Below are 25,235 nucleotides of genomic sequence, written 5' to 3' on the forward strand. Positions count from 1 at the left end.
GGTTACTTGAAAGACACCTTGCAGAATCATTTGACTTATTCTAGACTTGGGTGACTTAGGAACTGATGTTCTTATTTTCCATCAGATTACTTGACAAAGAATTAGAAGACCTAGGTTTTGGTTCCAAGTCTAACACTAACTGGCTATATGATCATGATAAAATGCTTAATATCTCAATTCTTTAATTTACTCATCATTACAACATACTAGATTTTTATGGATACTTCTAACAGTTTATGATCTATACATTTACTGAAACTCTCTTAACCTCTTGAAATCTTGAGCTCAGAAGTATTTGAAATCTAACAGTCTGTAAGTCCTTAGAAAAATGGCGATACTGAGCCAAAAAATACTAAACAAGTATTCAAGAATAGGTTTACGTACAGTCACAGTCTTAGCATCCATCTCGGTGAATATGAATTCTCCTCCTTCAAAGTCATCATTCATATATAGGAGAGCGCTACAAGAATGAAGAGAAAACCATTTGTATTATTATATGCTTATGATAGCATGGTCATAGAATACTGAAGACTGGTGATGTACTGTCCAGCCTCCATTAGTAAGTTTCCTTTGAACTAGACATTGACATAATTGGCCCTCCAAACTCTTAAAGAGAAGATCAGATAGTGTTTGGGTTATACCTCTGAAGAGTTTACTTATCCCACTTTTATTAAAATTGTAATCGTATTTCAAAGCTTGTCTCACATTTCACTTCCTCCACAGAAAACCTAACTAGTTTTAATTTAATCTAGCCCTCTGAACCTGCCCACCCTAATTACAACTCTCTTTTTCCCTTATATAACTCTAAAGGATGCTTTCTTTGTTTGTTTGTTTTGTTCTTGTTGTTGTTTTTCTCCTTAACTTGCTGGAGAGTTCCTTGTGGCCTAGCCATGCCTTGCAGATAGCGGGTGCTTAATAAATGTTTTGGAATAGAGTACTGTGTAGTTATGATGAACACATGGTGACTATAACTCCTGATTCCTTACACACTGAAATATCTCTCAATAGGTTAGGATATTCTTTTCTCCTGAGTTTCTAGTGTCTTATTTATAAAATGCAGACATCATTCTTCTTGGGTGTGAATAAAGATAAGTGATGTGATAAAGTCCTTATGTAGGCCAAGACTCCATGCCCTTGTATTCTGACTGAAATACACATACCACAAGGAATATGTTCCAGGAAAAACAGGAATTTTTTAAACAAAATGGACATTTTGTGAAATGGGATGCAAAATGTGCACAATTTTTAAGATAAAAGTGAGATGATAATGCCACTTATTGGTTGTGGCAGCTGCTTCAGAAGATTATTTGAGAATTTCTGCCTCGGAGAGATGAACACGACATCAAGCAAAACAGAGCCCCTTTCCAGTTTTCATTGTTTGAAAACTGTTAGGTAAAAGCTTTGTTTTGAAGCAGGTTCTAGCTATACCTATAGTCTCGAAATGTGTAAGCAGGAGGCTCCTTCCAGCATTCGTTGGCCTCTGGATCCAACAAACAGTTGTCAGCATGGATGGGATGACTGAGGTCATTTCTTCTATCCTGCTGACCTGCCACAAAATGGAATAGGGAAGAACGAGAAATGAAGTGCAGCAACTTCCACCAAAGTAACTGACAATCTCTCTTCTCCCAGGCCTGATCTTTGCAAATGGGGGGAGGCAGATAACAGGAAAGAATAGACAAAAGAACAGTAGACAAGTAGTTGAGATTCTGGTCTCATTCTGGTATGAACTGGATGTGAAACCTTGAGCATGTCACACCTGTCTCTTCAGCTATAAAAGTTATTTCTGATATAAACATACATGAACAAATTCCATGCATTTCATGGGTTGTACTTCACGTAGGGCAGCAAAACAATGGAGAGGAAATGAAAATTTTTTTAAAAAACCACAAGATTTAATTCAGCTAAAACTTCCCAAGTGTAAAAGTCTACTCCTGTGACATCATTCTTCTCCCCACCCCATTCAGGGGGGCATAAGACATAGAGGAGAAATAATGATGAGCAGGGACCGAGAAGGTCTCTGTCTTTTTAACAGTATTTCTTTCAATCATCCCTTCATCTTTTATGCTTCCACTTAATGCTGGTAGACATCATGGTGACTATGATTTCCATGTTCCTGATTCTTCAAAATGGGAAACCTACAGCAGAAAAGCATTTTTTTTTCAGGACTTCAGCAATTGGGGAAAGTTGATTTGGAAGGGAAAATGTTTAGAATGAGGGTGTTCTGGAACTTCAGAAAAACAAAATGAAGAAAAAGAGAGAAGCAGAATAAGAGTTCATAAGCTACTTTTGTTTTTGAAATCTAGAATTCATCTAAAATATTAATCTACCATGCTATAGAGCTTTGTTTTGCCTTGTTTCATCTCACAGTGTATTGTGGGTAAAAGGGAACCATTTCAGACTGGAATCTCACCAGACAGGGCTGTTCGGCAGACCATGTGTGTATAGGAAAAATACAGAGTTGAGTTCAGCATAAAATAAGACTCTACAATCCTTCGAGCCTTTTCGCTGATGTCATAAAACAGACGAGCGCTCTTCAGTGGGACTCGACCTTCATAACCAGACTGAAAAAAAAAAAAAAAAAAAGAATATGAGAAACAAATGGGTTCATTGGAGGACGTAAGAAAAACAGGCACTAGATTGCATTGAGCCAATATAGGATTATCATTAGTATTGACTAATGGGAAGGCTACTACATATTTGTGGATTTCTGTTAGGACATTGTGCCATTGAAATAAACTCTTCCCAATAACAGAGCTAAATAACCAAGCTAAAAGCCACTTGGTTCCTCTTCTCTTGTATTATAATATGTTCTGCCGTCCTCTCTAACAACCCTTCCTGCAGTAGAGAATAATTACTTGTTTGAATATGTTTTCACCATTCGATCATGATCTTACAAAGAGGGATTGTATATTTTTTGTCAGGAAATGTAAAGTTTGATAAGTTGATGGCTGAATGGAGGAATGATTAAATACAATGAAGGTTTCATTTCACACTTGCTTCTTTCAACTGTCCTGATAGGCATATATTCTAAACTTTTTTCTTTCTTTCTTTCTTTTTTTTTTTTTTTTGAGACGAGTCTCGCTCTCGCCCAGGCTGGAGTGCAGTGGTGCAATCTCGGCTCACGGCAAGCTCTGCCTCCCAGGTTCACGCCATTCTCCTGCTTCAGCCTCCCGAGTAGCTGGGATTACAGGCGCCCACTATCATGCCCGGCTAATTTTTTTGTATTTTTAGTAGAGACGGGGTTTCACCATGTTAGCCAGGGAGGTCTCGATCTCCTGACCTCGTGATCTGCCCGCCTCGGCCTCCCAAAGTGTTGGGATTACAGGCGTAAACCACTGCGCCTGGCCACTTTTTTCTTTCTTATATCTGCCATTTACAGAAGCCTTAGGCTGACGCTAAGGAACTCAAACCCAAAAGAAGTTAAGACTTTACTTTGAGTGCTTTCAGGACAGTTGCACCTTCAAACTTTTCATTGGGCGTATGGGGTGAAGTTTTTCCTCTGTATCCATCACCAACAAGCATGATTCCCTGGAAGCAAATACAAGAAGATACGTCATCAATGATAACTATGAATTCATCGGGTCTTTTTCTGCTTTGGCTGCCAGAAAGCTGAGAACTCTAGTCAATGCTAAGAACCATCCCCATTTGATTCCAGGATGCTGGTATAACTATTTCTTTTAATTAAAAGAGATATCTTTATTTAATCTTCATTCTACATTTTTATTATCAAATACTGTCACTTTTTATGGAAATAAAAAGAATGTAAATTATTGATAAATTGGCTAATTATTAATTAAAATAAAAGGATTTTTCCAGCAACTTTATATGATAGGCAGGGACCTTGCTAGGTGGCTGTTGGGCTAGGAAATATGCCAGTAGCTATTCCAGATCCCATCTGGGAAAACTAAAATAACCCCAACCCAAAGGCTATAAAAGTTCCTCAGAAATAATTTATGTCTTTCTCCTAAAGAAAGCAAAATTTCAGGGCTTGTTGTCTGGCTCCAGATGAGACCAGGACCAAAGCAGTTCCAGCTTCTTGGCAGGCCAGTGCAGTGAGCTCCCCTCCTTCTCCGGATCCTCACGCTGGCCACGCTGTGGAGCTCCCGGCACTGTTCTTCCGACAGGACGTTGTCCAGGAGAACCCGCTGAGTCCCATTCAGCTGCTCCGAGTTGTAGACGAATGTGATGTTCTCATAGAGCAGAGGACCACCTGAAGGAACAGAGCACATTGTCTTCCCTGTTACCTCTGTCCCCCGAAAGGAAGCACGGAATACCAAACAGCTTTCAATGTGCAGTTCGAGTGAGTCCGTTTCTTCATGAATATTCAGAAATGCAAAGACAAATTGCAAATTAGGAAGCTTGATAAGCACAATATAGATTCAGGAGAAAGATGTCTATCAGGTTTCCTCATAATGTCGTAATAATGTTATGTGTGTACATTATTTTGGGAGAGATAGAACTATTTTTGCATTTGTTTCTAATGCTGATCCCAAAAAGTCAACTGGGCGTCTCATAGGACTCTCTTCTGAGAAGCGCACCCTTGTTCACAGCCCCTCATTCATACCTCTGTCGCAACACCACAGATGGCATGTTTGGGTCCCCAGGTATGACATGCACACCTCGGTTTCACTGGTGTCTAGAGCAACACCCTCACCAGGTGATTCAGGTAGTCACACCCAAGTCACTTGACTCCGCCTCAGTCTTCTTCCTACCACACAACTGAGCCCAGGTTGTCTTGCTTTTGGAGTGTTTTTCTCTGTTCTCTAGGCAAAATCTTCACGTTTCTATTTCCACACAGGAGGGTTTCCTTTAGGCACCTACTCTCTTCCCAGAGAGAGACCACAAGTTTATAAAATTAGCTCCAGATAGGCTGTTCAGAGGGTGATGCTTTGGGGTCACATTTTAGGTTGTGAAATTACAAAATCCAGACCTGACAAAGACCTTTTTTCATAGAGTAGGACTGAAGGACAAATCCTCTGATAGAGAGGAAATCTTCTGATGTAGCATAGTGCAAACATTTTGAACCAGAAAATCGAACAGAAAAGAAAACACTGCTTCTAACCATTTATAACACTCCCAAGGGGCCTGATGCGTGCTTGTCCATAGCAACAGCTAAAGATAAGGACAGCAGGGATAGGGAAGGCACAACTCCCTGCCACCCCAGGTCTAGCAAAGGTCACCAACACGTTGGCCTAAAACACTTCTGTTGGAGGAAGAAGAGACAATTGAAATTGATGTCTACTTTATAAAATAGATTAGTCAGCCTAAGGAAGAGCACTATCTAAGTGTTTATTAGTCTAGCTAGGATAAAAGACTCACTACAGCTCATGATTAATGGAATATTAAAAGAATGAGGCAGTGTTTCTCAATCTAGAATAATGTTCGGTTATCTGTTACAGCAAAAGTTCCCTAAGGAGCTCCAGTGCTGACAAATTATTTTTACTCTAATTTTACTTCTATATATGCAATCATAAAACTATGTTCACATTATTTATTTTAGTAGTTTCATACAGTACTCAAACCAATTTACAAGACTAAATAAAAGCAAGACCACAAAATGAACTAAATTCCAATTAACAAAGGAAATGGTTAATGTTATTTTTCTGAAAATAAAAAGCTACTTTCCACATGAATATTCTACTCACTGATCTGCTCTGGGTTCTTTTGAGCCAGGATTCCTTATAGTCCTGTTGGGTGTAATTACTATTCTACCACAACTTTTCTCTAGTTAAACTACTACACAATCTTAATGTACCATGATTAATTTTGGCCTTTCTATCAGTCCGTTTTCTTGCTGCTAATAAAGACATACCTGAGACTGGGTAATTATAAAGAAAAAGAGACTTAATGGACTCACAGTTCCACGTCTGGGGAGGCCTCACAATCATGGCAGAAGGCAAAGAAGGAGAAAGTCATGTTTTACATGGTGGCAGGCAAGAGAGCTTGTGCAGGGAAACTCCCGTTTATAAAACCATCAGATCTTGTGAGACTTAGTCACTACCAGGAAAACAAACCACCCCCATGATTCAATTATCTCCACCTGGCCCTGCCCTTGACATATGGGGATTATTACAATTCAAGGTGAGATTTGGTTGGGGACACAGCCAAACCATATCCGCTTTCATCTGAGCCTAATACATTATTTATAAGTTCATCATATTCCATTTATTTCTAGTCTTTAATCATTGAAGTATTATTAATTGGTGCTAATATGACCATAACTGTGCCCATTGAACTGTGGAATCCCATGACACCACCTGGCTAGAAGTTGATCCCTTAGATAACCCCTAATTGCTTCTCTTAATTTTTGAAAATTGTGATTAAAATTTATAAATATGGAATTTTTGGATCCCAAGAATATATCCATAAGCCCCCTGTTTCGGTATCACATCTTTTAGTTGAATAGAAAAATATGCTTTTCTACAATTCACTATTTCTCAAATTTTGTTGCATTGAAAGTTCTGGGAAAGTACGGGGTTAAATAAAATATAAGAGGACGTCTCAGAACTTTCAATATGTGAACAGGCCTTATTAATGTCCTAAGCAGTAATATAATATGCAGCAGTTTTTAGCCTTAATTGAATACAATTCTCTCCCTCCCCCACTCCCCCAGCTTCCTTCCTGCAGCAAAGACTTTACGATGGGCTGCAATGATCATTGCCTCCCGACATTCATATAGCTGTGCAATTTGCTTCCCACAAGTGTGAGTGGAACCTTGAACTTACTTCTAAACAGTAGAATATGGCAAAAGCGATAAGGTGTCATTCCTGTGACTATGTTACATAAAATTGCAACTTCTACCTTGCCTTCTCAGTCTCTTGACTTCTCTGCTGGCATGCTGTGATGAAGCAAGTGGCCGTACTGGAGAGGATCACATGGCAAGGAATAGAGGGCATCCTCCAGCCAACAACCAACTAGGAACTAAAAGGCCATAGTCCAACAACTTTTTAGGAACTGAATTCTCAGCCCTGGTTAACAACTTGACTGAAACTGGTGAGAGACCCTGAAGCCAAGGACACAGTTAGGTTCTCTGCAGACTCTCACCCCACAGAAACTATGAGATAATAAATGGATATTTTCATAAGCTGCTACATTTTCATTATTTTTTTCACAGCAATAAAAAAAGTAGTCTTTAAAAAATGTATTTGACAAGGTCTCACTGTCACTCAGGCTGGAGTGCAGTGGCACCACCATCATGGCTCACTGCAGCCTTGACCTCCTATCCTCAAGCATCCTCCCACCTCAGACTCCCAAGTAGCTGGGACTACAGGCATGCGCCACCATGCCTAGTTTTTTTTTTTTTTTTGGTCAGGGTCTTGTTATTTTTTTATTTTCAGGGTCTTGCCCAGGGTCGTCTTCAACTCCTGGACTCAAGCCATCCTCCCTCCTCAGCCTCCCAAAGTGCTGGGATTAGAGGCATGAGCCGCCACGCCCAGCCAAGTAGTCTTTTAAAAATCTTCCCTAAACGTCTTAGCATAGAACGCAATTTGGAAAAGGCTGTTCTAATCTATGTAGCTGATTAAAATTTGTAGTCAAATTAAGACAGGCATTCCCTCGAATATTTGGAAAAGTGAACTGTGTATTCCATTCCAATTTAGAAGTACAAAAAGAAATGTTCCTTTAAGAAGAAAGAGAAGATGCTTGCAGATTCACTGAAAAGCATTTGCTAATAAAAACTCAAATAGAAATGAAAGACAGATGAGAGATTTAGTGAATTAAGTTGGTTTATACTTTGCCAAGTTTTTCTCTTTTTCTACATTGAAGATGTATTATTTTAAACATAATTAGCTTATTTTCAAAATATGATTTTGAAAGTTAGCAAAAATAAAATATTTAGGAAAATGTCTACCAGTCTTAAGCTCTGTTATAAGCATGTATTATCATTACTATCACTGTTGTTGAATTAATAAGCTGGAATACTTGTGTTAAGTTCTGATTGAGACACCTTAATAAGCATAGAGTCTTAAGAGAAGGCTACTGGGATATTGAGAATTCTCCTAGCATTCCATGCAACAAGCAACATGCAAAGATCAAGTGAAGGAAGAATGCAACATGCAGTCTTAAATATCTGAATCTTGGGTTCCGGGAGAATCTGCATTAGAAATCTGCCTTTCATGTAGCTAACATAATCATTAATATTACTAAGTGTAGAATTTTACACAGATATTTTCCACACGTACATTTAACAAAAACGACCCATCACCCATGAACTAACCAAAAGAACAAAAAAAGATAAATGAAATCCTATCATTCAACAGGCAAGTCAACCAGCCTCCATATGACTACCAGTCTTAAGCCGGTAGCTTAATGACTAGTAGCACACCAGACAGAGGAAAACATTAAAATAAAAATAAAAATGTAGTCCAGTAAGTTGTGGTTTCTGGGGCCTGATTTGATGGCTTCGGCCAATTCTTAACCACAGCCCAAGAAGAACAAGTTAATTCTTCTCTCATTCATAAAGTATGTGCCTGGCTCTGACTCTGGTTGCAACAAGAAGGGACCCTAAGAAAGTACTCCCTTGTACTCACTGTCTGGCTCATGGCAAGAAGAATCACTTTATCAGAAATTCGATAGTGTCATACAAAGCATGATGGTGTAGGCAGGCTAACAATCCCTTATATGAGTACAGCCTTTTACAGTTAAAAAAAAAAAAAAAGGGCAAAGCATGGTGGCTCACACCTGTAATCTTAACACTTTGGGAGGCTGAGGCGAGCAGATTGCCTGAGCTCAGGAGTTGGAGACCAGCCTGGGCAACACAGTGAAACCCCATCTCTACTAAAATACAAAAAAAATTCGCCAGGCATGGTAGTGTGTGCCTGTAATCCCAGCTACTCGGGAGGCTGAGGCAGGAGAATCACTTGAACCAAGGAGGCAGAGTTTGCAGTGAGCCAGGATCGCGCCACTGCACTCCAGCCTGGGCAACAGAGCGAGGCTCTGGCTCTAAAATAAAAAAAAAGAAGAACTTTTTATGTTCACTATCTTAAAACAGTTACTATCCTTCTTCTATAGATAAAAATCATAGGGCCCAGAGAAAATGAGTCACTAGATCTTCATCACTGTAGAGCATATCAGACTAAGATAATCCCAGAAACTTAGCCTCCTGATTCCAAGTTTATTCAACATTGTTTCTACTATCCCCCTACTGACTCTGCAATCATATGCAGCACAACCTTTACAAATCTGGTGGGTGGGCTGAGCACGGTGGCTCAGGCCTGTAATCCCAGCACTTTGAGAGCCCAAGGCGGGTGGATCAACTGAGGTCGGGAGTTCGAGACCAGCCTGACCAAGATGGTGAAACCCCGTCTCTACCAAAAAAAAAATGAAAAAATAAGCCTGGCATGGTGGCATGCACCTGTAGTCCCAGCTACTCGGGAGGCTGAGACAGGAGAATCACTTGAATCCAGGAGGCAGAGATTGCAGTGAGCTGAGATGGCACCACTGCACTCCAGCCTGGGTGACAAAGTGAGACTCTTTTTTTTTTTAAATCTGGTGAGTGAAAGGAGAATGGACAAGTGACAGCAATGTTTTTTAGTGAGTTTCCATATCACACATGTTTCATGGACTGAAGCCACTGCGGGATGTAAGTAGCCCTGGGTCACCCCATCTTAATGCTTAGGAGCTGTCCAGTAGGAATAATACTAAATACTAAACACTGTTAGGCATCCAGAGTAGATGACAATCTCTTTGGGGAAGATGAGAAAAGCTGAAGTATACTTTATTCTGTGACACATGCCTCCCTGACATCCCCTTTTAGTCAGATTAAGATATGAAAATGTTGGCCAGGCGTGGTGGCTCACGCCTGTAATCCCAGCACTTTGGGAGGCCAAGACGGGCGGATCATGAGGTCAGGAGATCGAGACCATCCTGGCTAACATGGTGAAACCCTGTCTCTACTAAAAATACAAAAAATTAGCCGGGCGCGGTGGCAGGCGCCTGTAGTCCCAGCTACTCAGAGAGGCTGAGGCAGGAGAATGGCGTGAACCCAGGAGGCGGAGCTTGCAGTGAGCCAAGGTCACGCCACTGCACTCCAGCCTGGGCGACAGAGCGAGACTCCGTCTCAGAAAAAAAAAAAAAAAGAAAGAAAATGTTGCCGGGCGTGGTCGCTCATGCCTGTTATCCCAGCACTTTGGGAGGCCGAGGCGGGTGGATCACAAGGTCAGGAGTTCGAGGCCAGCCTGGCCAATGTGGTGAAACCTCGTCTCTACTCAAAACGCAAAAATTAGCCGGGTGTGGTGGCATGTGCCTGTAGTCCCAGCTACTCAGGAGGCTGAGGCAGAAGAATCACTTGAACCCAGGGGGCGGACCTTGCAGTGAGCTAAGATCATGCCACTGCACTCCAGCCTGGGATACACAGTAAGACTCCATATCAAAAAAAAAAAAAAAAAAAAAAGAGAGAGATATGAAAGTGTTTTCTGGTTGGAAACTTTGTCTCTATCTACAACTGTTCTTAATTTAGATCCTAATTAGGTATCTGACAACTGGACAACAGGCTTTTTAGTTATGATATAATAAGAAATATACTGGTTTTTATCCCTTGTTTCTAGCACAGAGCTCCTAAATCCCTTGGAATTTCCCAAGGGATAAGAGTGTCCTTTTTACTTATACTGAGATCCTTTTGATCACAGTTAAGTTTATGCCGATGAGGTGAATTAGGGTAGGGCCCCTAAAAAGACTCAGAATGGGGCTGGTCGCCAGAGAGACCAAGTGATTAGGAAAGTGAAACGTTTAGCTCCACCCACAGACCTCTGGGAAAGGAATTTGGGGCCTGCAGATTAAGCTCTATAAAAACTCTTGAACAACAAGATTTGATGAGCTTCAAGGTTGCTAAGCACGTGGAGATGCTGAGAGGGTGGTTTGCCCATGGAGGGCATGGAAGTACCTCCTCCCATCCCCCCACACCTTGCCCTATGTACCTCTTCATCTAGCTGTTCATCTGTATCCTTTATAATAAACTAGTAAACACAAGAGTTTCCCTGAGTTCTGTGGGATGCTCTAGAAAATTAACCTAACCCAAAGTCAGGATCATGGGACCACTGGTTTGTAGCTGACCAGTGAGGGGTTGGTCAGAAGTATAGGTAACAACTTATACTTGCAATTGGCATCTGAAATGGGAGCAGTCTTGTGGGCTGAGCCCTTAACCTGTGGTACCTGATACTATTTACAGAGAGACAGTGTCAGAACTGAATTGGATTATTTCACACTCATTTGCTATCCACTGGAGAATTACTGGTCGTGTGGGTAAAACCTCATACACATCTGGCCACAGAAGTATTCTGTATTGAATATGAGAGTACGGTAGGTAATTTTTTTTTTTTTCCTTCAGACCAGTAGGTGCCCAGAAAACATTCCATCCTACAATCCATTAGCCACTTCATCCTAGACAATTCTGTAGAAATGGTAGATTTGGGTAGCCCAATTAATCATGATCCTTCTCTACCACATGTAGTCTTCTGTTCTGCTCTTCTATTAACCTACTAGTCAGCTGTTGGACACCAGATTCCCTGGTAGCCAGGGAAAAAAAAATGCTTTGAAATTTGGCAACTGTCCTGGAGTTTCCCAAACATTTACAGCAATGTGTTGGCTTATTGGCATGAACTTCCTGGGTGATTTCTCAGCCTAAAAGGCAACATGAACTCTGGCTGACCATGAAGCTCTCTGGCATTTGTGAAACAGCTTGGGCTTTGTGGCTGCAAACTGAGGTCCAGGTCAGATTAGATGAGCATATTATCCTGTTTACTGGTTGAAACTGACTTGGAAGCCAAGGAAGGAAAGGGATGGGAAATGTGAGAGCTGTAGAGAGCCAAAAGTTTTCAAATCAGAGGAATGTGCTGACAAGGTCTCCTGGGGAAAGAAGTACTGTACAGCTTCCCAATGCAGCGCTTTGAAAGCCTCGTCTTGCAATTATTTAATCAATAGGTGATACATTTTTGATATCTACACAATTCTATGTTTCATGCAGCAGGCGAAGAAGAGAAAATGGGATTTCTGGTCAAATGTCTGGGTTCAAATGCCTGTTCAACCTGTTCTGAGCTTCTGAGACTTCAGAGAAGTCATTAAATCTTCCCACATGAGATGCTGTTAGTATTAAAATAGTATGCAAATAAATTGTGTGCAAATTTGCTGGGAAATCATAAAACATACAGAAATAATAATTGTTAAGAATTACTACTGCTGTTAGTATTACTATTGCTAATAGTTTTTATTAATATAACAATGCTTGGCTCTACTTAAAAACTGTTTTTGGCAACATTCCACCTGTGTCTCTACTAATTTTCATCTTACATAAGTAGGCACATAATGTTCCGCTCGCTTCGTCTCTGTGCCTTTGCTCCGTTTCTTTTAACCATTAGAATGGCTCCCTCTAAATCCATGCATCCTACTACATTCTGCTTTCTCTAAAGGCCCTGCTCAGATCTATGTGCTTCAAGCATCTAAGGTTAACTAATCTACTATCCCATGTGGCTGGTCTCCTCTCCAAGTTCCTGTGATATACAGTCTGTCCCACACTACCTAGCTCTTACTGACTGTGTAACAGAAGTAAACCATAGGAAACTGCTAAGCCTCCGGGATGCTGAGAATGGTGATGACCATGCAAGTTTCCTTGGGAAACAAATGAGGGAGTGAATTTGGAGGCTTTTTCTTTTCTTTTCTTTTTTTTTTGAAAACCTATGGTAATAATACACAAAACTAAGACTTTTTTTTTTTTTAAGTCTTGCTTTCAGACTGTTAGGGAGTGTAGTAGCTTAGTCTTATTCTTTATTTTCTAGAGAGAGTGGGTTCTTCCTTGATCTGGAAAAGAACTGGTCAAGCCCCATCTTCCCCTTCCCCTCCTTTACAGGGTAAAAGTGCACAGCTACTTACCTTCTCTCAGGTCTCGATCTATCTTGGGTGATAGCTTTTTTCCCATTGACAATCCGTGAACTTCTGCTCCCTCTACGTTCACTCCTGAAGGAACCCTGCCCATTGAAAAAATTTAAAATGGCAATTTGTCATTGAATAACGATGTTCAAAGGCAAAGAATACTTTACCCAGGTAGTCTGTGACTCTACATTGTGTATTTTGTTGTAAACAAGTTCACCTGTCTTTTAAAGTCAAATTAAATGTCACTGCCTCTAGGAAGTTCTCTGTTTCCTCAGTGAGTTTGCCTTATTTCACTCCTCTAAATCTTCTCAGCAACCTTTACTACAATTAATTGTATGCATAACATAACTCTCTTCAGATTAGACTCTAATCTCAAGTAGTAAAAAAATTATCATGAGCATCTTTATAATGCTCAGAGTGTCCAGTGGGGCCTGGAACATGGAGTGCGTCATTGAACAATTATTGAATTGAAACAAATTATGTCATAATGTAGTAGTTCTTGACTATTGTGAAAAGAAGGCACAGGTTTGTCATTTGCAAACACACAAATGATAGCAGGCTGTTCTTTATATACGTAAAAATCAAATCCAAATGTGTATATACACTCTTGGATCTTTTGAAATAATTTTATGCCACCCAAGGGTTGAGTTTTTGAAACCTAGTGAAAGACTTCAAGATTCCAAACAAGAAGATCTGGATCTGTCCTTCCTTTGTGATGAGACTCTAAGCAAGTTGCTTGCCTTGTCAGGGCCTCAGGTTCCCAATTTGAAAATGAATAAGCTGGACCATGTGAACTCAAGCAGGTGTTTCTAACCTTCTGAGTTTCAGTCCTTTTAAAAGATGTAAATTGACTTTTGTCATTGTAAATAATGAGCTTTCTTGGGGGGAGGGAGGAGGGATAGCATTAGGAGATATACCTAATGCTAAATGACGAGTTAATGGGTGCAGCACACCAACATGGCACATGTATACATATGTAACAAACCTGCACGTTGTGCACATGTACCCTAAAACTTAAAGTATAATAATAATAATAAAATTTAAAAATAATAATAATAATGAGCTTTCCTGATTTCTGATTCAGTTAGTGACACCTAATATTTTAGCTATTTTAGTATAACTTTCTGAACTTCATTATTTCAAGTAAATACAGTAAGGGAATTCACCATCAAAAAACCCATTTCATAGTTTTTCTGTTAATAAATCAAAACCAGTATCCAACCTTCTCAGATTTGGAATCATGGAATGTTAGCACATAAAGAGCACCTGATTTAACCCTTTTTTTTCTGTAAAAAAAACATGAGATCCAGAAAGCAGAAGATACATTACCTAAGGTTACAAAAACGTGGCAGGAAGAGCTGGGACCTGGATGCAGAGCTCCTAATTCGCAGCTTAGAATTATTTTATTAGCTCTCCTTGCCTGTTTCATAGAGCTACATTTCTCTATGATAGGTTATGACACTAAATATTTCTCCTCATAAAAAACCAGTTCGCATTCTGAATGGACTTACCGATTCTCACCCTGTCGTCCTCCATATCTGATCCAATAGTTCTGTTTTGAATCGAGTAAAAAAAAAAATGCAGTAATTTTGTCACTAAAACATCACTTACAGAATTAAGATAAAATAAAATATGCACAAAACATTCAAAAGATCTATAATTTGGGAATTTTGCATATTGTGTAAAAATACAATATATTTATATTTTATAGATTAATGAAAAGGAAGGCTAAAGTTAGTGGAGATTTGGCAGACAAAATGAAATACAAATCGATTTTTTAAATAGCATGGAATTAGCCTAGATATCTACCCTTTTGTCCAAGAAAGTGACTTGGAATTTGGTGGCAGAAAAACATTTGAAAGATCATTCAGTTCAACTTCTTTACGTTTTCTGAATAAAACAAGCAAACAAAATGGAGCTTGAGTAATCACCTGGATAGATCATGAAATTAGTAAATAACATATTTTAAGGTCTCTTGGATAACATAATTTTTAAAGAATAATAAGTAAGATCCGATATAAATATTAATATATTAGAAGGTGTTATATTGGAAAAGCACGTTAAAATTAACTCATTTTAAAAAGTGTGCCTATAAAAACATGGCATAAGAAAGAAATGAAAAAAGGTTGTAAATGGACATATTATAAATAATTTTATAAATGTATTAACTTGTATATCATTTGAAGAACTTACATAGAAACCAATGGATAAATGAATAAAGCCCATGCCCAAGTAATTAAAAGAAGAGGAAAAATGGTTTTTCCTCTTCTTTTGTGAATATGTGAAAAGGTTTATTCTTGCTGGTCATCAAAAAATTACAAGTTAAAATGGTGTACTATTTCATACATAATATATAAATAATAAAAGTGATTTTAAAGTATTATTTCTTATTGCTGATAAATTTGTGGTAAAATGGTACTGTTATGCATTACTAGGATTCAAATGCCTGTTCAATCTGTTGTGAGCTATGCAACTTTAGAGTAGTCACTAAATCTTCCCACATGAGATAGTGTTAGTATTAAAATAGTGTGCAAATAAATAATTCCAAGAGATTTATTCTCTTAGTAATCATATATAATGACATATAAATAAACAATAAATAAATAATTTCTAAGAGAATTCTCTTAGAAAAGCAATTTAGTTTCAAGAAATTTAAAACCTTATATCCTTTGATGACAGAATAATTCCACTCTTAAGAATTTAAGGACATAGTTCAATAGAGAAAAAAATGCTTAATACGTTATGTATAATTCAAAAATCAGAAATAATTAAAGTGTTCAGCAGAAGAGTTCATTTATTTATTGTACGTCGATTCTACCTATCTAAAATTCTAAATTCTATCTACTTTTTAGATACTAAAATGTGTCTAAAAATACCTTTTAAAGCTATACAAATGTAGAAATTTCTTATGATATCTTCTTAAATAAAAGAATACAAATCTCTTTATACCATAGTATATGTTTCTGCAAAAGATATGTCTTCATATCAACAATGATTAGAAGACAACATGGAAAAGTGAAGTCAGCATGATGGGTGGTAGGAGTGTGACTGATGATATTTTGAATTCTCTTTAATGTTTAGGTAATATATAAGATTAAAAGAAAAATTTAAAACACCACATCCAGAATTTAGGAAAATAAAACACTCCCGGGGCAAATGAGTCATACACAAAATACTTTTACCCAATAGATTTGCCTTTGACTTTGGACCTCGTTAATGTGGAATGACTGATGTGGAAATCCATTAGTCTTTTAAAGTTCATCAGATGGCCGGGTGCGGTGGCTCATGCCTGTAATCCCAGCACTTTGGGAGGCTGAGGCGGGCTGATCACCTGAGGTCAGGAGTTCCAGACCAGCCTGACCAATATGGTGAAACAGCATCTCTACTAAAAGTACAAAAAAAAAAAAATTAGCCAGGCATTGTGGCGCGTGCCTGTAATCCCAGCTACTGGAGAGGCTGAGGCAGGAGAATCGCTTGAATCCAGGAGGCGGAGGTTGCAGTGAGCCGAGATCACGCCACTGCACTCCAGCCTGGGCGACAAGAGCGAAACTCCATCTCAAAATAAATAAATAAATAAATAAAGTTCATCAGATACATTGAGTAAATATCTCCTACCCCCAATTTTTACCTCAAGGAGGGCATTAAAATCTTAGCTTTTTGAGGTAAATGGCAAAAATGGAGGCAGGTAATAAAAACATAAAAAGGATTCCACTGAATCATTATTTTAATAAACATTTCCTCTTTCCTCTTACCGGTTCAGTGTATGAAAACCCCAGACCTTCTGCAGCTGATTTTATCAGCTCAGACTCCAGCTTATGACGTTTCACAAACATTGTTAAATCCTAGAGAAAAAGAAGTAAAGAAAGACATTTTTTATTTAAATAACAGGTAAGAGATATGATAAATGTTCAGGTGGCAATATTTTCATTAGTCACAAATGAGCTAACAAATATTCAGAGCTGCAAGACATGGCCCCATCTCAACATACTTTCACACGCTAACATGTATGAATAAAAATGTGCTTCAGGCATAAATAAAGTTTGAAAGAACTGAGTTCTAGAACCTTTGCTAAATTGTTAGATATCTTTAAGACCAGTGTTATATTTTTATCAACTCTCCCCAGAACACATGCAGAATCAAGAATTTCTTTTCAGGCCACGCACGGTGGCTCACACCTGTAATCCCAGCACTTTGGGAAGCCGAGGCGGGCGCATCACCTGAGGTCAGGAGTTTGAGATCAGCCTGACCAACACGGAGAAACCCCATCTCTACTAAAAAAAAATACAAAATTAGCCGGGCGTGGTGGCACGTGCCTGTAATCCCAGCTACTAGGGAGGCTGAGGCAGGAGAATCGCTTGAACCTGGGAGGCAGAGGTTGCGGTGAGCCAAGATTGCGCCATTGCACTCCAGCCTGGGCAACAAGAACGAAACTCTGTCTTAAAAAAAAAAAAAATTTCTTTTCAAAACATTGGTCTCACCTCTCTGGCCTCAATGGATGCTGGGTCAATGCTATCATCCAGCAGACTCTCATAGTAATCCACATTGTCTAGGACATCCTCATCATCTGGATGGCACAGAAGATAGGCTTTGGCACACTCCAGGGCTTTCACATACTCACCAACTGAAAGACAAAGGAGTTGCAGCATTAGAGTCAGCCTAGGTCTGTCCAAAGGATTTTAAAGGGAGGCCATCAACATGTCTACAGAGGTCAGCATTAAACACGAATACGAGGGAAGATAAACTGAGGCTCAGCAGAAAAAGCAGAAACAGTCACAGATAAAAGGAAAGACACGATTTCAAGTATTCAAAAGTTATTACCTTTGCTCTGCTTTGGTGCTAGTCGTTTTGCGCAAATCGTCAAGTTTCTTTTTTTTTTTTTTTTTTTTTTGACACAGAGTCTCGCTCTGTCGCCCAGGCTGGAGTGCAGTGGCGCAATCTCGGCTCACTGCAAGCTCCGCCTCCCGGGTTCACGCTATTCTCCTGCCTCAGCCTCTCCGAGTAGCTGGGACTACAGGCGCCCGCCACCACGCCCGGCTAATTTTTTTTGTATTTTTAGTAGAGACGGGGTTTCACTGTGGTCTCGATCTCCTGATCTCGTGATCCGCCCGCCTCGGCCTCCCAAAGTGCTGGGATTACAAGCGTGAGCCACCGCGCCCGGCCACAGATCGTTAAGTTTCTATCCGAAGATGTTTGTTGACAACTTTTATTATTTAACACATATAAACAGCAGAATTGTAAGAGTTAATTCTGATTTTTGTACTGAGTTTGGGTTAAGTAAACATCCTGAAGGTGATCTTTGCAACAGTAATGAACCATTTTATATATAATGTATGAGTAACATAAGTGCTTTTAAAATGTTATTTTTCATTGCTGCAGTTTGTGGTAAACTGGTACTTCAATGCAAAGTCCTTCATAGAGTCCCAGATGTTCTGGAGGAAGCCCCTCAAATCCTTCACTATACAATTATAACAAATCCAACAGTAGCAAACTACTAAAAGGAACTAACAAGGATGTTTCCAATATAAACTTTTCATTATAAAATATTTAGCTATTACAAGGGAAATTTTAAATGTCTGTATGCTTTGTTTTCAAATAGGTCACAACATTGTATTTCTTCTAATGGAAATTTACAATATATGTATGTGTGTATATATATGTGTGTGTGTGTGTGCATGTATGTGTGTATAAGTACATATACACACACACACACACATATATATATATATACTCTGAGATGACTCTGATTTTTAAAAAGAATGATAAAAATTAAGCAACTCTCTCATCTTTGATTCACTGTTTATGACTTTAGCACATGACTCATTGTGTGCCATCAACACCAGGAAAATAAATAATGTTTTGTTTTTGGAAAGGAGGAGGATTTTGCAAAGTTCCTTTTAAATTGAGTTTTAAAAAAATTAGTCTAAAAAATCATGCAAAATGTCAATCTAGTATAATTTTCAGTAAATTATCACAGCATTAAATTTTGTACTTTGCCCATTGGTGATATCCCCTTCTGCTCTTCTTGTCCTGCAGCTCAGGAGAGAAGAAATGCATAAATTCCGATTGCTTTCATAATAAACTGAAGAAGTCAGAACACTCAATTACAAAAATGTGATGTCTGTAATGATGAACCACAACCCCCCAAGAAGTCTTCACGGATGATCCACGCTTTACCTCGATAGTAGGCAAACTGTAGGTAATCATAGTGCAGAGGAAGAAAGTTCTCGATGGGTGAGAGGCGGCCAGGGCGGGTGGCAAGTTCCCTCACACATTCATGCTGACAAACAAGCACCTGCATATAGTGATCTGGAAGACAAGAGCCAATACGTGTGTTCCTCCAGGCTGCTGAGTGCCCAAACGGCAACGTCACAGCCACAGTTAGACAGGGCATTCCTCACCTCATCACACTCGGAGAGCAAAATTACTATAATCCTCACTTCCGGACTGCAAAACCTTTTTACAAAGAAAGTAGGTGACTTGCCAAGGTCTCCTGGCCAGCGATCACTAGAACGACAGTAGATTCCGAATCCTCCAGCTCACAGTCTGTTCTCTACGCCTCTCTTTTCCCTTCCCACATACACTTTTTATACCCCACAGTCCATTTACCCCACCTACACCCAGCTGAATGTCAGTTTTCGTATTTAACAACTTTGGGGCCTCTCTTTGGATATCTTGGATGGCTTGAAGTGCCCTGGAATCGGGAATGGAAGTTCAGATGCTAGTAAATGTTAAGGAACAGTTTGGAAAAAGAAACCACCATGGATGTGGAAAATTCAGGCTTAGAAGTGAAGGAAAAGTGCTCTTTTTCTTTGTTAACATTTTCAAGCCAAATTGTCCTAAAGGAGAAATAAAAACTCTTTTTTTTTTTTTTACACCTATTGGTCAGAAACCTATTCTACCCAGTTATAAATTAGTCTATCACCTAGACATTGTATATTCTAATACTAAGGACATTGTATATTCTTTGCCAGAGACTGGTAAAATAGGGAGAAGGATGTAAACTAAAGGAATTTAAATGAGCATCTTATTTCCTGTTTCTCTTCACTCCCCTTTCTATTGCTCCCATTCTTCTTGCTTGAGGGTCCTGAAGTGTTAGGGTTTTCATGCCTCCTTTGGCTCTGGACTCTTATCTTATCAAAGCCTGAGATGAGGAAACACAAGTGGTGAACGTCCCGGAGAAGAAAATGCCTCCTGCGTTTCACCTTGACTGATTTTTACAATGAAGATGGATGTATTTTCCAGAAAGAATGGCTCATTCACGCCTGTGCTGAGTGGGTTCTTTTGAGAATGATGATAAAATCATTTGATCTCATAGCTGTGCAATTTAATTTACCACAACTGCCTTTTTTTCAAAAGGCTCTCTGTTTAGTCTGAGTTTGGCTTGGATCTTGATGATTTTGCAGAGGGACCCCAAAACACAACAGGAAGGAAATGTGCATTTTCTGGTGTGGGGGAATGTGCCAGTTTTGCATAAATTGGCTAACTGAATCATTTATAGCACAGCTAATAGAATCCCTAAAGCCCATTGGTTATTAACCCCAGTCAGGGGATGCGAAGGAAGAATGAGTTCTATTTATTTGATTAGCATGTTATAAATAAATAACCAGCTGTTTTATTTCTTAAGAAAACAAAAACAAACAACCTTCAACTGTTTTCTCCTACTCAACTTACCATTTGCATTTCTATTTACTTTCTAATACACATTCCTTTTAATTCCAAGTGACAAGCAAAAGGTAAAGGCAAAAGATACCCACCGAGAACTCAAAATCTGAATGGAAATATTTTTTCAAAACGGATATAAACAGCAGCAAAATAGGAGTGACAGAAAGGTATCCTTTAGGGTTTCATAGCAGGGCTAGTAATAAATAACTGCATTCAGGAGCCATTTGTATTTTTCCCCAACTGTTAATGTTTAACTCTAAACTTCAAATATTCTGATTTTCTAATACATTTGCTATTTAAAAAGCCAGTTTTATTCCTAATTTAGGACAATTTTGAACGAGACAAGAATTTACATAGTGAGAGCTGTCGTATTACTTTTATTAGGTATATCCCTTGCCTCCTTCTATCTTAAATGACATTGTGCAATTAATATGTTTTTAATAAGTTTGAGTCTTAAAAATTAAAGAACCTGAGTTATGAGATCTCTATTCTTTTCTAGCTACCAACATGCTGTGGTGACCTTGAGCAAATCACTAAATGCTAATCTGTGGGAAATCGTCGGTCAGTTTTCCTAAACCAGATCTAGGACATTGGCCAAAACTGTTCAGTGGCCATTGGTGGAGGCAGGTGTAGAGGCCAATGTGGGAGTGAAAGCAGGATGCCTATCCCCCCACAACCACAACATAGCTAACTATAATAAAGGAAGAATCTGCCATTCCCAAATACAAGATCAAGCATTGAGAAACAGCAATTAAAATATGAACCACACATAAAACTGACATTCCAAAAATTTAGGCAACTGGATCTGGCAGAGATCCAAAAAAATAAAACTTCCAGGAAAATATCCTCAATAATTGACAACGTTGTATTGAATTTAGGTGAAGTGAGTTGATTTTGGGTAACAGGGTGTGTCACAAATTGGTCATTTGACGTATTAATTTTCAGTCTACTTCCTAGTCTAATTTTTGACAGCTATACCCTAATTTTCTCTATAAGAAACCTTAACAATAATTCTTAACAATAATTCTATACCTACATTCTCATAAACATGGAGTATTTAGCCATTTTAATCCCTGCTATGCAACTGATGGATACGTCATCTCCTTCCTTCCTTCATTCATTAATCAACCCATTCATTTAACCAGTATTTACTAAGTATCTATTATTTGCCACTCACTCTTCTTAGGCACTGAAGATTGAGCACTAAACAGGACGAGTCTTTAGCCAAGAGATAGAAGAAAACAACACTTTGAAGATCTGTAAGTGGAAATAAGCATGGCATATTTAAGGAATCAAAAAGCAAGAGAGAGAGTGAGAGGGAGAGAGAGAATGAACGAAAACATACACAAGTGCCCAATCATGGAAGTTCTTATTAAAGAAGTGGATTTTATTCCAAGTGGAATGTAAACCATTTGGGGTGTTTAAACCAGATCTGTCAGCAGAATTTTGTTTTTTTAGAGACTGCTCTGTGGGCATTCGGAGCAAAACCAGAACGGGACATGAAGAGCGGCAAGGAGGCAATCACTGTTGCTTTGAGCCAGGGTGGTAGCAAAAGGGGTGGAGGGAGTTAGGAAGTGTTCAGTGCTATTAGGAGATAACATCTATCCAAGTTTGGTAACAAGTCATATGGGAATAGGAATGAAGGAAGATGTTGGATTGAAAGGTAACTTGGTTTGAGTTATTAGGTGAGTAGTGCTTTTCGTTTGTTTGTTTGTTTTTCCTTTGAGATGGAGTTTTGCTCTTATTGCCTAGGCTGGAGTGCAATGGCACCATCTCGGCTCACTGCAACCTCCGCCTCCAAGGTTCAAGTGATTCTCCTGCCTCAGCCTCCTGAGTAGCTGGGATTACAGGCGCCCGCCACCACACCTGGCTGATTTTTTATATTTTTAGTAAAGATAGGGTTTCACCATGTTGGCCAGGCTGGTCTCAAACTCCTGACCTCATGTGATCCACCTGCCTCGGAATCCCAAAGTGCTGGGATTACAGGCATGAGCCACCGTGCCTGGATGAGTAGTGCTTTTGAGGAAGACTGAAAGCATTGGAAGTTGGGGAGAGCAAACTAATTTTATTCACTGGCATTTTAGTAAGTAAATGAAGTTGAACGTTGCTTTTCATATATGGGTAACTCAGAAAAAAATGTGTGCTCAAAATATTTGTGAAAAATTTATTAATAAATTATCCTTTGCCTACTTTTCAATTATGTAGACCTTAAAAGTATAGATTCTAGATTCAGAAAAGTCCAAATATGAGTTCCAGCTTCACTCCAATCACATCACTCAATCTTTTTCAGATAAATTCCTCATTTACAAAAGGGAGAGGAGAGTAAGTAACAATAGTATCTATAAGAGTTGCTCAAAGCATTAAATAGATAAAAATATGTTAAGTGCTTTGTATGTTACAGTTGCTATATATGTGTTGGTTATTATTACTACTGATAATTAAGAAGTAAATTACTATGAACAATAATAATTTACAGGCTCTCTTTGAATATGAAATATATGAACACTTTGCCTATAAAATATTTTACAGTACTTTCTATTTGTGTTTGTAGATCAGCTTGGTTTATTGTATAAATCTGTACTTATAAATCTTAGGTAAAGTTTAACTTGTTCTTTATTTTTCTTGTCTTTTGTCATGCTTAGAAGAGCTTTTCTGCTGGGCGTGCTGGCTCACGCCTGTAATCCCAGTACTTTGGGAGGCCGAGGTGGGTGGATCACCTGAGGTCAGGAGTTCGAGACCAGCCTGGCCAGCATGGAGAAACCCCATCTCCACGAATAATACAAAATTAGTTGGGTGTGGTGGTGCATGCCTGTAATCCCAGCTACTCGGGGTGCTGAGGCAGAAGAATTGCTTGAATCCGGGAGGCAGAGGTTGCAGTGAGCCAAGATCACACCATTGCACTCCAGCCTGGGCAACAAGAGTGAAACTCCGTCTCAAAAAAAAAATAGAGCTTTTCTTCTCCTGATATTATACAAATATTTTCCCTCATTTTGTTCTAACAGTTTTATATTTTACACTTATATTGTTATTACAAATACAATTTATTTTTGTGTAAGGCATACAGCAGAGAACCCACTTTCCCCTCATAAGTGGTTAACTAGCCAATCTCCCAAATTATTCTATAATGTGCATTACCTACTATTTTAAATGCCGCTTTGTAATATATTAAATTCTTATTAAATAATAAAACATTTTAAGTAGTTGAAAACTACATAAAAGTGTTCACTACTACATTGTTTATAATAATGAAAAGTTTCAACCTCTTAAATACTCATCACTAAAGGACTAGTCAATTAAATTATGATGCGTTTATATAACAGAGCATTACCCAGCCATTAAATACAATAAAATGGCTCTACGTACTTACATGAGAAGAAGTCCACAATATATTGTTAAGCATAAAATAAAACAACAAAAGTTGAAAAACAATATATATAGTATTGTCCTATTTTATAAAAAATGAAATAATAACTATAAATAAATACATAAATATTTACATAAGGACCTGAAAAAGTTTGGGAAGACAGTCACCAAAATTTTAACTACATACATTTCTCTACAGGAGATAGGCTGGGATAGACACATGAGAGTCTTTTATTTTTACAATATATTCTTCTATTTTGCTGGAATAGTTTTTTACAAATCGCAGGTAGTATTTTTATAATCAAGAAATAAATAAAATGAAAAAATAAGCTTTACCTGCAATAGCTTCATACAGACCAGACTTGTACCCTAAATACTCATATTCTTCAAATCTCTGAGGCCCCTCACATAGGGTTCGGCATTCTATATCTTCAACGAAATATTCTCTTAGGGCTTGTTCGAAGTGCCTGATAGCCATCTCAAAGTCATCAGCCTCATAATGTTTAACTCCTGCATTGTAACTTTCCTGTAATGAAACAGACAAAAAAAAAAAAAAAAACCAAACAAACAAAAAAACCTCTTATTTTCAAAGAGAAGGGGTTATGCTGACTGAGGATCATCTAGGTAGGCGGGGTACTGGATGCTTGTGCTGTGGAGGGATAAAGAAGGGTTGCACTGGGAGATAAAGAACAACATTCCTGGCTTCAAATACTTGTAAGTGAGAGGGCTCTTACTGAGCAAATAGACTGCTATGTGATCGATTTCGTTTTTTTCCCTTAGCACATGCAAGACTGTATTTTTGAAATCATTTGCCTATAGGTAGGGCCAAGTAACAAATGCAGGGCAACAGATGTGGGTGGAACTGACATCCACTTTTAGGCCTTGCCTGTGTGTGTGTGTGTGTGTGTTTTAATATTTTCTAAAATCTTCCCTTATCCTTTTCTGCAATAATCTTGGAGGCTACGTGTTGAGAATGGTGATGTCAAAAATTGAAAAAAAAAAAAAAGCTTTCAACATGTGATTTCAAGTAATGTTTAGTCTGTAGAAAGAATTACATCGCTTTTTAAAACCCCAGTTTGAAACGTATAGGTACAATGGGCAAACCACTGGACTGGGAGCTGGAAAATCACAGTATAATACTGAACAATTTACACTGGCCTCACCTCCTAGGTATAAAATAAAAGTATCAGAAAGGTTCAGAGAGGATTTTTTTTTTTTTTTTTGAGACGGAGTCTCGCTCTGTCACCCAGGCTGGAGTACAGTGGCGCGATCTCGGCTCACTGCAAGCTCCGCCTCCCGGGTTCACGCCATTCTCCTGCCTCAGCCTCTCCGAGTAGCTGGGACTACAG

General features: G+C 38.7%; 1 protein-coding gene across 1 annotated transcript in view; it reads right to left on the reverse strand.

The window, feature by feature from the left end:
- P3H2 (prolyl 3-hydroxylase 2) overlaps positions 1 to 25,235 on the reverse strand; it is a 169,239-nt gene that overhangs the window by 13,376 nt on the left and 130,628 nt on the right. Inside the window, exons 3-13 of the mRNA XM_032171904.2 lie at positions 24,223 to 24,412; positions 19,036 to 19,167; positions 17,340 to 17,482; positions 16,614 to 16,703; positions 14,373 to 14,413; positions 12,862 to 12,956; positions 4,083 to 4,210; positions 3,433 to 3,528; positions 2,411 to 2,561; positions 1,429 to 1,546; positions 385 to 460 (exon numbers count right to left, since the gene is read on the reverse strand). Coding sequence (XP_032027795.1) covers positions 385 to 460; positions 1,429 to 1,546; positions 2,411 to 2,561; positions 3,433 to 3,528; positions 4,083 to 4,210; positions 12,862 to 12,956; positions 14,373 to 14,413; positions 16,614 to 16,703; positions 17,340 to 17,482; positions 19,036 to 19,167; positions 24,223 to 24,412 — 1,260 coding nt within the window. The remainder of the gene's footprint in view (positions 1 to 384; positions 461 to 1,428; positions 1,547 to 2,410; positions 2,562 to 3,432; positions 3,529 to 4,082; positions 4,211 to 12,861; positions 12,957 to 14,372; positions 14,414 to 16,613; positions 16,704 to 17,339; positions 17,483 to 19,035; positions 19,168 to 24,222; positions 24,413 to 25,235) is intronic.

The sequence above is a fragment of the Hylobates moloch genome, unplaced genomic scaffold, assembly GCF_009828535.3.
Source record: "Hylobates moloch isolate HMO894 unplaced genomic scaffold, HMol_V3 SCAFFOLD_13, whole genome shotgun sequence".
NCBI classification, from domain to species: domain Eukaryota; kingdom Metazoa; phylum Chordata; class Mammalia; order Primates; family Hylobatidae; genus Hylobates; species Hylobates moloch.